Genomic DNA, 14,947 nt, shown 5'->3' with positions numbered 1-14,947 from the left:
GTCTTCCCACCCACCCACACTGCCTCTGCTCTCCCCTCCCTTGAGCTCCCAGACACCTACAGATCAGCACATTTGAGCCCTAGAGACTGTTATCCCCTGCAATGAATTTAACATCTTAACTACTTAGGGGTTCGGCTGGCTGTGAGCCTGGTCTCATTTGGGTTGCAAGCTCAGGCACTGAATGCTCCTCTGAAATCTCTCGCAGCATCCAGCATAATTGTGGAAAACAGACTACACAAGAGACAAAGGTGAAGACTGTACCGTTCGACTGTATCCAGTCTGTCTTCTTCTGGTAAGGCTTTAAGAGTCGCAGGGACGTCTATAGGGAGCATAACTGAACTGAGGGAGTCACAGCTGTGGGAAAATCACACAAGCAAAGGTAAACGATCACGTTAGCAGTCTTGGGGTCTTTGCGTAATTTCCTAAAGCACTTTTGTTGTACCCCCGCGGAGGCCTTTACCATTCTGTCCTCCCGCGCTCCCGAAATCCCACTGACATTTTCCTAGGGGCAAAGGCGGGGCGTGACAGGTCCCAGTCAAATCCAAGAATATGTTGCCAAATAAGACATTTCCCAGGGTTCAGAAACATAGATTTTTTTTTTTTTTGGTATAAGAAAGAAGGGAAAGTGAGGAAAACACATATATTCTGCTTAGCATTATAAAGAGAAACTAAGGGTGGATAAGTTAGAAGCCAAGCTGGTTGGGAGGAGGGACGGGAGGGTGTGACATTGCTCCCTGTGCCTTTCCTGTCCTTCTGAGTTTGGAAAGCATGCCGTTGCTCTACACATAAAACAATGACATTAAATCTATAAGAAAGGAAAGAAAAAGCCCTAAACGGAAAGCAAACGGAGACAAATAATGTTTCACATGAATTCCATAGCCGCACTGGAGGGACAGAAGAGAAAGAGAGGGAGGAAGAGAAAGAGAAAGGGGGAAAAAAGGGAAGGAAGGGAGGTGGGAAGGAGAAGTCATCCAAGCAATTTACAAACACAGTGCCTGACTATATACTTCCTGCTTTGAATGTGGTGGGGATAGGGGAAAACTACAAATAAATCCGAACTCTATTGTGCTTGCTTATTAAAGTGGTTACAGGTGCGGTGATTCTGAGATGAGTTTAGATGTGCTGTAAAACTGAGCAAGTACCCGTGTTAGGAGCCAGGGTTCCCACAGTGAGAGAAGGAACATACAAATACGAGCGGGGGAAGGAGGCAATACTCTGTGGGTAGAGAATTTGTATAAGCGCTGGTGTGAAGTCATGATTTCTGATATATACACTGTATATGTATATGTACCTGTGTTCATGTGCACATGTATACGCACACATGTACACACTATGTGTGTGTGCATGTGTTTTGGTATGTACGTGTGTGTGTGTGTGTGTGTGTGTGTGTGTGTGTGTGTGTTCCCTACTGACACACCCTGGCTTATCTGCTGAAGAGGCCAAGAAAGAAGCCCCCCAGGGGCAAGGAGTACAGGGAGCGCCCGATATTGGCTTTCACGTCCTTCCTCACTGAAAGGAACCCAGGCAGTGGCTTGCTGCCTGACCGTGGCCGAGTGCAGGCTCTAGCTGCCAGCGCGCTGGGCCTCCCAGGGGCAGTCGGGGGGTCCTGCCCGGAAGAGGGCCCAGCAGCTGCAAGCCCGGACTATCTCCAAAGCAGGCAGCACTGGGAAGACGGAATGGCAACCGCCGCGTGCTTTCCCTGATTACCCGCTTTTAAAGTTTTGAGACTATGTTCCTCTAACTTTTTGTTGTTGTTGTTGTTAATCCTCACCTGAGGATTTTTTTTCCCATTGCTTTTCAGAGAGAGTGGACAGGAGGGAGGGAGGGAGAGAGAAACATCAATGGGAGAGAGACACATTAACTGGCTGCCTCCAATATTCAGCCTGGATCGAACCTGCAACCCAGGTATGTGCCCTTGACGGGAAATCAAACCCGCGGCCCTTCAGTGCCCAGGTAGGTGTTCTGGCCACTGAGCACACCAGCCAGGGCTCCTCTTACTTTTTGTTCTTCTGAAACTGAAGTAATGGCAACGACAGAGGGTGGATGGGTGTTTTGCTCTGCTTTGCTTGTTTTAATGCCTTACTTGGCAAAGTAAATGCTGACAATGCTAAAGCAGTCCCCAAATTCCTCAGGCCATTTCACTCTCCTATAAAACCCAGAAGTCTGGGCACTGGATTAGATAACTCATTCAGTTGCCGTCGACTTTATGAAAGTCCTAGATATTCAACAAATTCTCTCTAAATTTATTAAAGAGTAAAACCAAGTTGAGGTGTTTTGATTATTCTGAATACCAAAATGACTTGGAATAAACACTAACTATATCACAGGGTTTAACAGCAAATAGGTAACTAGGTAACTCTCAGGGGAAAAAACACAAGGGAAACGCCTCATAAGTAATAGGTTAATTTATTCAAGCAAAATGGTTGCAAAGTTGAAGTATCATTAATGGATTGGTAGGAATTTAAAAAGAAATGCCATTATTATTTTATAACTCCTATTAGAAATAAAAACAACAACAACTCCCTGATCTAGAATCTTGTATCATGAAAATCCAGGATAAGGAAATATAGAATCCTCTTTTGATTTTATAATCTGTTACCAATTACAGTTTATTTGGAAACAATCTGGCCCAACAGAGCACTCAGACCCAGAAGCTGAAAGTGACAACTCATGGTCGGGGACTTTTCTCTAGTTCACGTAGAATTCGTGTTTAACTCATGGTTAATTCAAGCCCCAGGTAACTGCATTCTGACTGCTTTAGAAAGAACAGCCTCGGGAGATTTCCCCCCCTTCTTTCTGGAGGCCTGTGCGTGGGGCCAGTTGGTGGACAGGGCAGTCTCTACCTCTCACCATTTCTCATCTCACTTAGTCAGTCTCCTGACTACCCCACACCAGCTATATTTACGAATTATAAGGGTAAGTTTGAAGTGTCCTCACCCCACAGCAAAATGAGGTGGTCAGGTGGTGGCAGACTGTCGCCATCTGGTGGAAACAGGGGGATTGCAAGCTGTAGTGGGTGGGTATGGAAGGTAGAAGAGCAGGAAGTTATTGAAGACTAGAGGACTGGTGCACGAATTCATGCACAGGTAGGTTCTGGCTGGCCCGCCCTGGCTGGGGATAAGGGCCTCGGGTGGTTGCCCAGCCCCGCTCCCTGGTCGAACTCCCAGTTGAACTCCTGGTCGAGGGGACAATTTGCATATTAGTCTTTTATTATATAGGATGGTGCTAATGCATCACATCATCATTTCACTTTAATCCGCACAGCAGTGGGGTGAGGATGCCATCGCCATTGCTGTTTCACAGGCGGGGAAACTGTTGCACAAAGTGCTTCAGTAACAAGTAACTCGCCCAAGGACATAGAGCTGGTGACAGCTAGCAAGTAATGGAGCAGGTCTCTCAGACGCCAAAACATTGTTCTGTCTGCAGCGTCACTGCCATTATGGAGATTTGGGGTTTTGGAGATATGCTTAAGTGAAGAACAGAGATGCTTAGTTTATTTTGAGATGGCAGTGGGGTGGATGAGGTATGAATAAATGCAGAGAAAAAGAACGACTGTTTTTGAAGTCCTACATGTCCTATGCTTGGCGTCATGTTACTCTCCAGGTGGGAGGAGGAGTAGAGAAGCACTAAGGAGAAACCCCAAAGGGATGGTATTCGGAAAATCTCTGGAAGCAAGTCTGGATTTTCCTTAATTCAGGAAAAGCTTTTCCGCAGGCGAGAAGGAAGAAGTGAATGAAGCGTTCTGGAGTCACACACTGGATTTCAACTCGCTGCTCCGGCCCCGGGGAGGGGCGGTGGACGGTGGTACACTGAGGTTGCTGCACCCTGGCTTAGCTCTCCTCCTCCTCCTAAACGAAAATGTCAAGGCTGAGAAGGGTCTTGCCACAGTTCCAATCCCCCCCTCTGGACAGGAGGGCTGGGCTCGGAGGTGGCCGGGGGCGTGGCTGAGTTACAGCCGCGGGAGGCATTCTGCTGAGGGGGAGGGACTGGACACACTGTGGGGAGCCGGGGGCAAAGGTCCCCGCTGATCCTGTGGTGGCAGAGCTCGGTCACCTGACCACTCCTGGCACCATGGCACGGCTCTGTCGCCTTGGGTGGGCCTCATTCTGAAGCAAGGATTTGAACATAAGGTGACAACAATCATTTCAGGATACTAGTCAAATTTACTCACCAACAACTTATTTAACTATGTTTATAAGGATAATGAGCTGAAGATGCAAATTCAAGGTTTCAGAAGTGGGTTCTTGATCAGGCAGAGCCTTAAGGAAAAGGCAGCAGGCTTCTTGTTTGGTATCTCAGGGCTTTGAAGAGGTGTTATATAAGCAGATTGGACAAGGAGGGTGACTCTAAATTTCTTTGGTCCAACAATATTCTCATCTCCCCATTCGGCTTCTGGAGCTGAGTGATAGGCTGAATCCGGAGCTGAGCTATGCCTCTACATGATGATTACTGTGGGCCTTGCTGTGGCTCTCTCACAGGCTGTGGCATGAGGGAAACGTGGATCCTTTGGAACCGGACTGGAATGGTGTAGAAGGCTCATCTTGGCAATTTTAAAATGTGAAAAACTAACCATGAATATTTCATGTATGGATTGGTTGTTCACTTTTATTAAAATACAGAGGCCCAGTGCACAGATTTGTGCACCAGTGGGGTCCCTTGCTTTGGCCTGTGGGATCAGGATCTCTGACATCCCCTGAGAGGTCCTGGATTGTGAGAGGGGGCAGGCCAGGTTGAGGGACCCCACTGGTGCACAATCGGGGCCAGGAAGGGACCATGGGAGGGCTCCAGGGCATGTCCAGCCTGTCTCACCCATCCCAATTGGCTGGGCCCCAGCAGCAAGCTAACGTACTGGTCGAGTGTCCGCCCCCTAGTGGTCAATGTGCATTATACCAACTGGTCGAATGGTCAGACACTTAGCATATTAGACTTTTATTATATAGGACTAGAGGCCCGGTGCACAAAAATTTGTGCACTCGAGGGGGGGGGGGTCCCTCAGCCCGGCCTGTGCCCTCTCATAGTCTGGGACCCCTTGGGAGATAATGCCCTGCTGGCTTAGGCCTGCTCCTGGGTGGCAGAGGGCAGGCCCAATCCCTAGGTGCAGCCCCTGGTCGGGCTCAGAGCAGGGCTGATTGGGGAGTTGGGGCGCCGCCCCCTGTCATGCACAGAGCAGGGCGGATCGGTAGGTTGTGATGCCACCCTCAGTCATGCTAAGGGTAGGGCCAATTGGGGGGTTGGGGCACCGCCGCCTGTCACACTCAAGGCAGGGTTGAGGGGGAGGTTGTGGCGCCAGCCCCTGTCACGCACAGAGCAGGGCCCATCAGGGGGGTTGGGGCTCCGTACCCTGTCACGCACAGAGCAGGGCCCATCAGGGGGTTGGGGAGCTCCCCCCTGTCATGCACAGAGCAGGGCCGATCAGGGGGCTGAGGAGCTCCCCCTGTCACTCAAAGAGTAGGGCCGATAGGGGAGTTGGGGCACCGCCCCCGGTCACACACAGAGCAGGGCCGATCAGGGGGTTGGGGCTCCGCACCCTGTCACACACAGAGCCACAGGGCGATCAGGGGGTTGGGGAGCTCCCCCCTATCAGGCACAGAGCAGGGCTGATCAGGGAGTTGGGGTGCTTTCCCCTGTCACAAACAGAGCAGGGCGGATAGGGAGGTTGTGGCCCCGCCCCCTGTCACACACAGAGCAGGGCCAATCAGGGGGTTTGGGTGCTGCCCCCTGTCACACTGATCCCGGTGCCGGGAGGCCTCGCAGCTCCGCTGATCCCGGTGCTGGGAGGCATATTACCCTTTTACTATATAGGATAGAGGCCTGGTGCATGGGTGGGGGCTGGCTGGTTTGCCCTGAAGGGTGTCCTGGATCAGGGTGGAGGTCCCCACTGGGGTGCCTGGCCAGTCTGGGTGAGAGGCTGAGGGCTGTTTTCAGGATGGCGGGTGACTGAAGCTCCCAACCGCTCCTTTTTTTCTTTTTTCTTTTTTTATTCTGGGCCAGCTTTAGCTCTGAGGCTTGGCTCCAGCTCTGAGGCCTCGGCTGCTGAAAGCAGGTATCTGGTTTGTTTGGGTTCTATAATCAAAACATTATTTCAACTCCAGCTCTGAGATCCGGGCTGGCTGAAAGCAGGTTTCTGGGGTTTTGTTTAGCTTCTATATTTGTAACAATGTTTCAAACTGCAAGCTCAGAGGCCGGCAGTGGCAGGCGGGGAACATTGGAGTCCTCTGTCACTGAAGCAAGCAAGCCTCATGTTCGCTTCAAGCTGCCTGGCTGCCGGCCGTCATCTTGGCTGGCAGTTAATTTGCATATCACCCTGATTAGCCAATGGAAAGGGTAGCAGAGGTATGGCTAATTACCATGTTTCTCTTTTATTAGATAGGATGGCCAACTAGTCACCTCTGACACTAGTTGTTTTTAAAGTGTATCTTAATTCAAAATTTGAAAATCAGTGTACATCATCTTTTTCTGTGACTAGCAAACTTCCCTCATGAATTAAGAAAGCATAACCTGACACTAATTGGCATGTCACATTTTGGGACCACAGCCTCCGTGAGACATGAGCTGTGCTTACCTCTGTGTTGTCTCTATCTTGGAGGTGTCGGGCAGAGATGCGAGAACCAGGGGCTGGAACCTCTTCCAGTGCATTATTCCGGGTATAATGTCCTGGAATGGAAGCCGGCACAGGGCACTGCATGTAAAGGAACTGTTTGGTGAGGCAAAGCCTAGGAAGGACTTTCATTTCATTCAATTGACTATAGTTTATGCTTAAATCTTAATTCCAAAATTTATAATTTCATTCAGTTTGATTGAATTTGTATGAAGCTAAAAGACAAGTGCTCCAGCAAAAGGCATTCAACAATGCAGCACACAATTAACATGGGGCCAACGGAGCGTTCCTTCCCCTGATTCATTAGGCACATCATGATTCAGCAGGGCCTGGGGGAGGGCAGATGTGGCCTTACCATCTGCTTGGTTATGGTGACTATGGTGCTGAAGCCACAGTCAAAGAGGCTGGTGGTTCATCAAAGGGCATCTAGGCAGGGAGGTGCAGGGGGGTGTTGTCAGGAGGGCGCCCGCTGGGCTGAGTGTGAGGGCTGAAGGGAATATGTCTGGAGAGGCAGGCTGGTTATGAAAGGCCCAAGGGCCAAGCTAATGAGCTTGGAGCTAGTCTCATGGGTAGCAGGACCGCAGAGAGAGTTCAACTTAACAAACAACGTGATTGGAGGGATGCGTATTGAAGGAAGTTCTCTAGAGAGGGCTGACAGCACAGTGGTGGCCGCGGGGGTGTAGAGGGAGATTCAAAAGCTGTTTGAGGCAGACTGGTAGAACCCAGTGATGGTAGGTATTTGAGGGAGAGGCAGGGATCAAGGATCACATGGGCCATTGCACAAATCACAGAACAAAAAGGTAAGGCCGGAGGAGGAGCTGTTTGAGGTGTAGTTGGCAACAGTAGGGCATCGATAATGACCCGAGTTAGGGATTTATTGAGTGTAAAGGTCCTGAGGGCAACTCCCAAGAGATGTCACTGGATATTCGGGTTGGTTATCGGGGGGAAGAAGGAATTCTTTGGAGCCTCTTCCTTAGAGTGCATTTGCCATACCAGCACCTTGTCCATTCTGAGGTTTCTACACTTGCTGGGGACAAAGAAAGAGGCAATCAGGCCATGGGGTTATGCCTGCCATGTGATGGTTTTTGCGGGGTTGAAATAGGAATAAAAATGCATAGGAGGTGTCATCTTCAAGGGAAAAAGAGAGAGAGAGTGTGAGTATTGAAAAAGGGCAACTTGCAGCGGGAGAGGTGGGTCTGGATGGGGCCAGAGTGGGTGAGTCCCCCCCCCCCCCAGCCCCCCGACCTCTGGAGGGCTGTCAGTGCGAGAGTGCACATAGCCATCGTTGTTAGCTTTCTCGTTCCTCAGCTGTGGCTGCAAGCCTTCTTTGTCTCAATTCCAGTGGTGCCCCTCCATCCCTGTTCCCCGCCCTTCCCTGCAGCCCCAGGCGTGCTCTGCCAGCGAGCCTGGGGACGGCATTACCGTGTGATGGAGAAACTGTTTCTGGGTGAGAGGAATGCTGGACCCGCTGTGGGACTCCTTGGTGAACTTGTACTTGGGGTGAGTGCACAGATAGTAATCTATCAAGGTTTCTGTGTAGGTCAGAGGGTGCTTCACAGCAAATAATCCTGGGTTGGGATTCTGCAGGAGAGAGAGAGAGAAAACGATTCTCGTTTGTTTACTGGCCTATGAGCCAGGCGGAGGGCAGGCGCTGCTACTGCTCTTGGTGGCTTCCACTCGCACTAACAGGGTCTCCGTGGCAGCGCCTCTGGGGAGGAGCAGGAGAGCAGGTGTCTTCACACCGGCAGTCCCAAATGTCAGCCATTCATCAGTGTCCCTCTTCCGGCATGACATACCACATGGCTGCACTCAGCTCATCACATGGAAACAAGTACAACTGAAATCACAGCTTAAAACGGCTTAAAGTATTTGTTTCTTAATTCAATGAATTAGGGGGATTTATTAAATAAGCAAAGTGGTTTTAAAAAGCAAGTAAGCTTCTGGCTTTGAAAACAGAAGTAGCTTTTGAAAAACTACTTCGAAAAGAAGGCAAAGAGGGTGCCATTTGCTCTCTCAGGAAATGTCAGCATTTAACACTGTTTGGGTGATGTTTTTAATTGAGGAAGGCTCCAGTAGAGGTAGTATCTGGTTCTAGGGAAGAGCCTGCTTTTTATTAGTTTTCCAGCAGAACTAATGGAGGCACAGAGCAATTATACCACAGCATGAGAACATCGAGCCTTGCAGTGACCCTTCCAGGATTTTCTAACAACAACTCCATTCTTGTCGCAAACAACAACATAGCTGTTGCCCCTTCACAGTTGTTTAATTTCAGATGTTTAAGAAGTAGTAGGTTGAGAACTAGTTTGTTCTATTTGTTTGTATGTATAATTTTCTAAAACATTAAAAAAAAATCACAACAAAACACATGGCTTGTAGAAACCCAATCTCATTGCCAAGAAACAAATGTCTCTCAATTTAAGGCAGCGGTTCTCAACCTGTGGGCTGCAACCCCTTTGGCAGTTGAACGACCCTTTCACAGGGGTCGCCTAAGTCCATCCTGCATATCAGATATTTACATTATGATTCATAACAGTAGCAACATTACAGTTATGAAGGAGCAATGAAAATAATTTTATGGTTGGGTCACAACATGAGGAACTGTATTTAAAGGGCCAGAAGGTTGAGAACCACTGATTTAAGGGAACTGCAGCCGACCAGGGAGGCATAGAAGTGGGGGAAGGAGAGCCTAGTGTGGTGCCGGCATTGAATGGTCCAGTCAAGCTCTGCAAGCTGCTGCAGAGGGCCAGGGAGAAAGACGGAAGAGGGGTCTTGCCTGAACTCATTTTTTAATGTAGGTGAATAGTGTTATAAATTTCCCACAAAATTGTTGTGTTATGTTTTCATTTTCATTCAGTTAAAAATACCTTGTAATTTCTTTTGACTTCTTATTTGGCCTTTTGGCTATTTTACAGTATATAATTTAGCTACCAAATTTGGGGGGGGGGGATATTCTAGATATTTTTATGCTATTTATTTCTGACTTAATCTATCCAAGTCAGAAAAAAATACTTCCTTTAATTTGAATCTTTACCATTTCATTGAGCCTTGTTTGTGAGAGAGGGGTGTTTAAGTCACTAACTATAATTGTGGATTTGTCTACTTTTCCCTTTGTGGTTCAATCAGTTTTTGCTGCATGAGTTTGAAGCTCTGGCATTAGGTGGGTAGATATTTAGGGCTGTTGTGCCTCTTGGATGAATTGCTCCTTTACTTGGGCTCCTATCCTATGCATAGCAGGCACACCCTAAGTATTAGTGGAATTAATAAATTAATAAATAACTACTGATGTTTTCTAAGGAAGTTTAGTATGACTGGAAAATCCCTCAGTTCTTCCAGACCAGTGTTCTCACTTTTATTTATTTATTTATTTATTAAAAATAGATTGTATTGATTTTTTACAGAGGGGAAGGGAGAAGGATGGAGAGTTAGAAACATTGATGAAAGAGAAACATCAATCAGCTGCCTCCTGCACACCTCCCACTGGGGGATGTGCCCGCAACCAAGGTACATGCCCTTGACCGGAATCAAACCCGGGACCCTTCAGTCCGCAGGCCAACGCTCTATCCACTGAGCCAAACCGGTCAGAGCAGTGTTCTCACTTTGAAAACAATGAGAAGATGGCAGTGGGGGGGTCTGGGGAACAAACACTGGTTGTTCAGACCTTGCTGCGGGGGGGACCCCAGGGCTTTGCTGGGATGGCCCCTCAGAGAGCCCCTGCCCCACTGCCATCCGAGCAACCAGAGCTTTATCTGTTTTACATTTTGCCTTTCTCTGTAAAATTTCAGCTGTTGAGAGGCTTCTGGTACTAAAGGACATTTGAAAATCACTGAGTTAAATGTCCTGCGAGGTTATTCTAGTTCTAAGATTCCATGTCTCTGAGGAGCATTCTCCTCAACCCACGAGACAATAAGAAAATGCCAGAGCACGGCCAACACCACAGCTCTCCACAGAGAAGCAGCACCGCTCTGAGGGGAGCCCTCGGAACAGGCAGGAGACAGGCAGGCGGCATCCCAGCTCCCCACCAACTGGCTGGGTGCCCTGGGGTGTGACCATTAGCACCTCTGCCCACACGGAGATTCTCACAAAGGGGACTTTCTCAAGTGGCGATTGAGGCCCCCTGTTCTCTGTGTGTATGTGATGCCATCATGGCGTAGAACTTCATCAGATTTCCTGTCTGGATGGGACTTAGGCAGCTGGAAATGTGGAGTCGGAGAGAGAACCCCATGAGCGCAGGCCAGAATGAGCAAAGACCTGGTGATGGGAGGGACATAGAGTTTGGCAGGGATTTGTGTTGGGGGACAGGGACGCACAGGGCTGGGGATTATGACTGGCCTCACAGTTCCAGGAGTGTCTGCTTAATTTGGTAGAAAAGCAGGGTCCATGAAGACTAATGAGCAGGAAGTGGCATGGTTAGGGTGCTTCTGGTGGGTAAGCATGTGCAGCCACAGAAACAAAGTAGGACAGAGAAAGCTGGTAGGCAGAGGCATGAGTATGGCAGCGATGCACTGCCCAAGGGTGGAATAGGAGCCAACATTGAATGATGGGATTTGGGGTAATTTTACTTTCTTTTTCTGTTGTGATTTTTCTTTCTCTTTTTTAAAACATTATGTGTGTGCGCATGTATATACATGTAATCTATAATAAAAGCGTAATATGCTAATTAGACCAGACAGCCGAACAACCTTCCGGACGACTGTCCAGACAAAGCCGGGGCTGTGAGGGCCAAGCCCCTTGCACGAATTTCGTGCATCGGGCCTCTAGTATATTATATATGATATATAATTAGAAAAGATCACAAAGCTATTGTTATAAAAATAAATGCTGGGATTACTAAAAGACAGAAGCATTGATATTCTCCAAGCAAGCAATTTTGAAGATGACATATTTTTTAAACCTTGACATTCCAAAGAGGTAAAAATATTCCCAATTAATACATCTGTTTTCTTATAAAGCAACTGCTGAAATAAAGGAACACAGAACAAAAGACTTCAGCCAATGGTCACTTACAAAGATGTAAAGTGGGTCATAATCTGGAGACACAGCTAAGGCCTTGGGTGGCTTCATGTTCAAGATTGAGATCTTGCCAGGGGACTGAGGGGTGACGTCCTGCTTTGGCAGGGCTATCACGGTGGTAGCTTCATCCTGTGCAAGGACCAAGAGCAGTGTGAGTCTTAATGCTGGGACAAGAGGGGAAAGGTGAGGGCAAATTCCCAAAGGGAGGATGTGTTACCTCAGCTCCTTGCTTCAGGGTTCGAGCAAGCTTTTGAGGTCTGTAACTTGCTGAAGACAACTGAACAGAGAATGGCTGGTACCCCCTAATTTTGTACAATTGAGGAACCTGGTGGTGAAACAAGATGACTGATTCAATATTCCTAAAAATTTGTGACCATTTAATGGTGTCTACTCTCAACAATAACACTTCTGAGCTGCCTGGTGGTAAAAGAAAACAAGCTCCATGCTGTTGCCACAAGATTGTGGCAATGGTTCATTTCACTGTGCTGGGTGACTTGGTGCCAGTCCCCACAAGTACCCTTCAGTGTCACATGCTTAGAAAGACCTCAACTACTGATTAGTAATAAAAAATATTTATATTTTCAGGGGAGGATTAAAAATGATGGTGGAATAAGTGGATGCTGCACAGACATTCTCCTATGACCAAACTGGAATTACAACTGAAACACAGAAAAAGTTCCTTAATAATCAATGGAAGACTTGCTGGAGAGAACCCTGTTAACTGTGGACTGAAAGTGGAGACCACATAGAGACTGGTAGGAGGGGTGGAGGCATGAAAGGGCTGGCTGGGCTCCCACAGACAGCAACTGAAGTTTTAGAAACATATCTCAGATTGGGGGGAGGGGTTTGTCACTGAGAACTCTGGGGTCTAATCCTCAACCTGGGCTCCCCTAGCAGGGAGCACCAGAGCTGAGAAGGGTACCCACATAATACCTGGCTGTGAAAAGCAGCAGGATTGCTGTCTGTCAGGAAGAAGCAGCTGGAAATTCAGGCACCCTCTTAAAGGGCCAATGCACAGAATTCCCTATGGAGCCAACCACCTTGCGCTTCAGCAAAGGGAGGGAAGAGTGGACTGGAGCTGTGTGAGCAGGATCAGGGGCTCTGGGGTTAGAGCTCAGAAGGCAGACACCCTGGTTTCCTGTGCTGTCATTCCTTCATGCTGCGGAGGTCATCTTTCCCACACAGACATTTGTTATACAGGCAGCCTTGCTGTGGAAAGACAGTTGACCCACCCTATTGGAAAACACCTTGCCCCACAGTGCAGAGTTGCTGAGGCCCATTAAGAGACTGAGAATAACAATTAGCCCTCTAGGCAGAAGCAATTGCCCCACCCTATTGAAAAAAAAAACCTCTTGCAACACCTGTGGATGATTGCCTGAGGGCAATTCAAGATAGAATCCTGTAAGTCTGTAGACCAGTGGTTCTCAACCTTGGCTGCACATTAGAATCACCTGGGAATCTTTTTAAAATCCTGATTTCTGGGCTTCATCCTCCGGAAATCCTGTTTCTTTGTTTCTAATGTTTTGGCCCCATCCCATAACAAAGAAACAGAATTTCCAGAGGATGAGGCCCAGAAATCAGGACTTTAAAAATATTTCCAGGTGATTCTAATGTGCAGCCAAGGTTGAGAACCACTGCTGTAGACAGAGACAGTCTCTGGAGGCTTTGAGTATTTGCCTGATCTAATTAGTCAGAAAAAGTGTTTGACACTGTCCTGCACTAGAGATTAAGAGGCATTGCAGATCTACGTAATACATAGTCACAAATCCAAACAGGCAGTCAAAATGAGGAGACAAAGAAACAACTCAAAAATGAAAGAACAAGAGAATTATCCAGAAGAAGAGCTAAATGAAATAGAGATAAGAAATTTATCTGATATAGAGTTCAGAATAAGGATGCTAAAGAAGCTCAACAGCATGAGAAATGATATAGTAACTATAAATACAGAAATAAAAAAATGACATAGCACAAATAAAGAACACATTGGCAGGAATACACAGCAGATTAGAGGAAGGTGAGGGTCAAATCAGTGAATTAGAAGACAGGGTTGAAAAAAATCACTCAATCAGAGAACCAAAATGAGAAAACAGTTAAAAAACAGGAGGACAGCTTAAAGGAACTGTGGGACAACATGAAACGTACCAATATTCGAATAGCAGGCATGCCAGAAGAAGCAGAAAGGGATAGAGAACATGCTTGAAGAAATAATAGCAGAAAACTTCCCTAATTTGGTAAAGAAAAAAGTCACACAAGTTCAGGAGGCTCAGAGAACCCCAAACAAGAAGAACCGAAACAGGCCCACACCCAGACACATCATAATTAAAATCCCAAAAATTAAAGACAAGAGAAAAGCTTAAAGACAGCAAGAGAAAAGCAAACTGTTACCTATAAGGAGCTCTCATAAGACAGACACCTGATTTCTCATCAGAAACTCTACAAGCCAGAAGGAAATGGCATGAAGTACTCAAGGTAATGGAAAGCAATGATCTGAAACCAAGATACTATATCCAGCAAGGCTACCATTCAAAATAGACAGTCAAATAAAGAGTTTCCCAGAAAAAAAAAGCTAAAGGAATACATCACCACCAAGCCAGCATTACAACAAATGCTAAAGAGACTGTTGTACTGAGAAGAAATGGAGAGAGAAAACTAGGCATACAGAATTAAAATGGCAATAAATAAGTAAGTATTAATAATAACCTTAAATATAAATGGATTAAATGCTCCAATCAAAGGTGTAGGGTAGCTGATACAAAAACATGACCCAACTATATACTATATACCCAACTATATATTCTACAAGAGACCCACCTCAGAACAAAAGACCACACAGGATGAGAGAGAAGGGATGGAAAGAACATTTCCATGTAAATGGAAAAGAACAAAAAAACTGGAGTATCAATACTCATATATGACAAAATAGACTTCAAAATGAAGGCCATCACCAGAGACAATAAAGGCAAAAAAGAGAGAGACAATAAAGGTTACTACATAATACTAAAGGGATTGATCTAACAAGAGGATATATCCCTGGTAAACATATATGCACACAGTATCGGAGCACCTAAATATATAAAAATCTTATAGAGGACTTTAACGGAACAATTGACAATAATACAGCCATAGTAGGGACTTTAACACCCTGCTGACTTCACTGGATAGATCTTCCAGACAAAAACTTAACAAGGAAACAGTGACTGTAAAGGACACACTGGACCAGATGGATTTAATTGACATTTATAGAACATTTCACTCCAAAGCTGCAGAACATGCATTCTTCTCAAGTGCACATGGATCATTAACAAAGATAGACCACATGTTAGGACACAAAACAAGTCT

The 14,947-nt window shown here is 46.8% G+C and overlaps 1 protein-coding gene across 1 annotated transcript in view; it reads right to left on the bottom strand.

The window, feature by feature from the left end:
- Positions 1-14,947, bottom strand: part of CFAP221 (cilia and flagella associated protein 221) — a 97,548-nt gene that overhangs the window by 10,978 nt on the left and 71,623 nt on the right. Inside the window, exons 17-21 of the mRNA XM_059702516.1 lie at positions 11,826-11,933; positions 11,603-11,737; positions 8,021-8,179; positions 6,563-6,654; positions 262-354 (exon numbers count right to left, since the gene is read on the bottom strand). Of these exons, the coding sequence (XP_059558499.1) occupies positions 262-354; positions 6,563-6,654; positions 8,021-8,179; positions 11,603-11,737; positions 11,826-11,933 (587 nt within the window). The remainder of the gene's footprint in view (positions 1-261; positions 355-6,562; positions 6,655-8,020; positions 8,180-11,602; positions 11,738-11,825; positions 11,934-14,947) is intronic.

The sequence above is a fragment of the Myotis daubentonii genome, chromosome 7 (assembly GCF_963259705.1).
Source record: "Myotis daubentonii chromosome 7, mMyoDau2.1, whole genome shotgun sequence".
In the NCBI taxonomy this organism is placed as follows: Eukaryota; Metazoa; Chordata; class Mammalia; order Chiroptera; family Vespertilionidae; genus Myotis; species Myotis daubentonii.
Note: the sequence above shows the minus strand (reverse complement) of the source record. Positions and strands in the feature narration are given on the sequence as shown.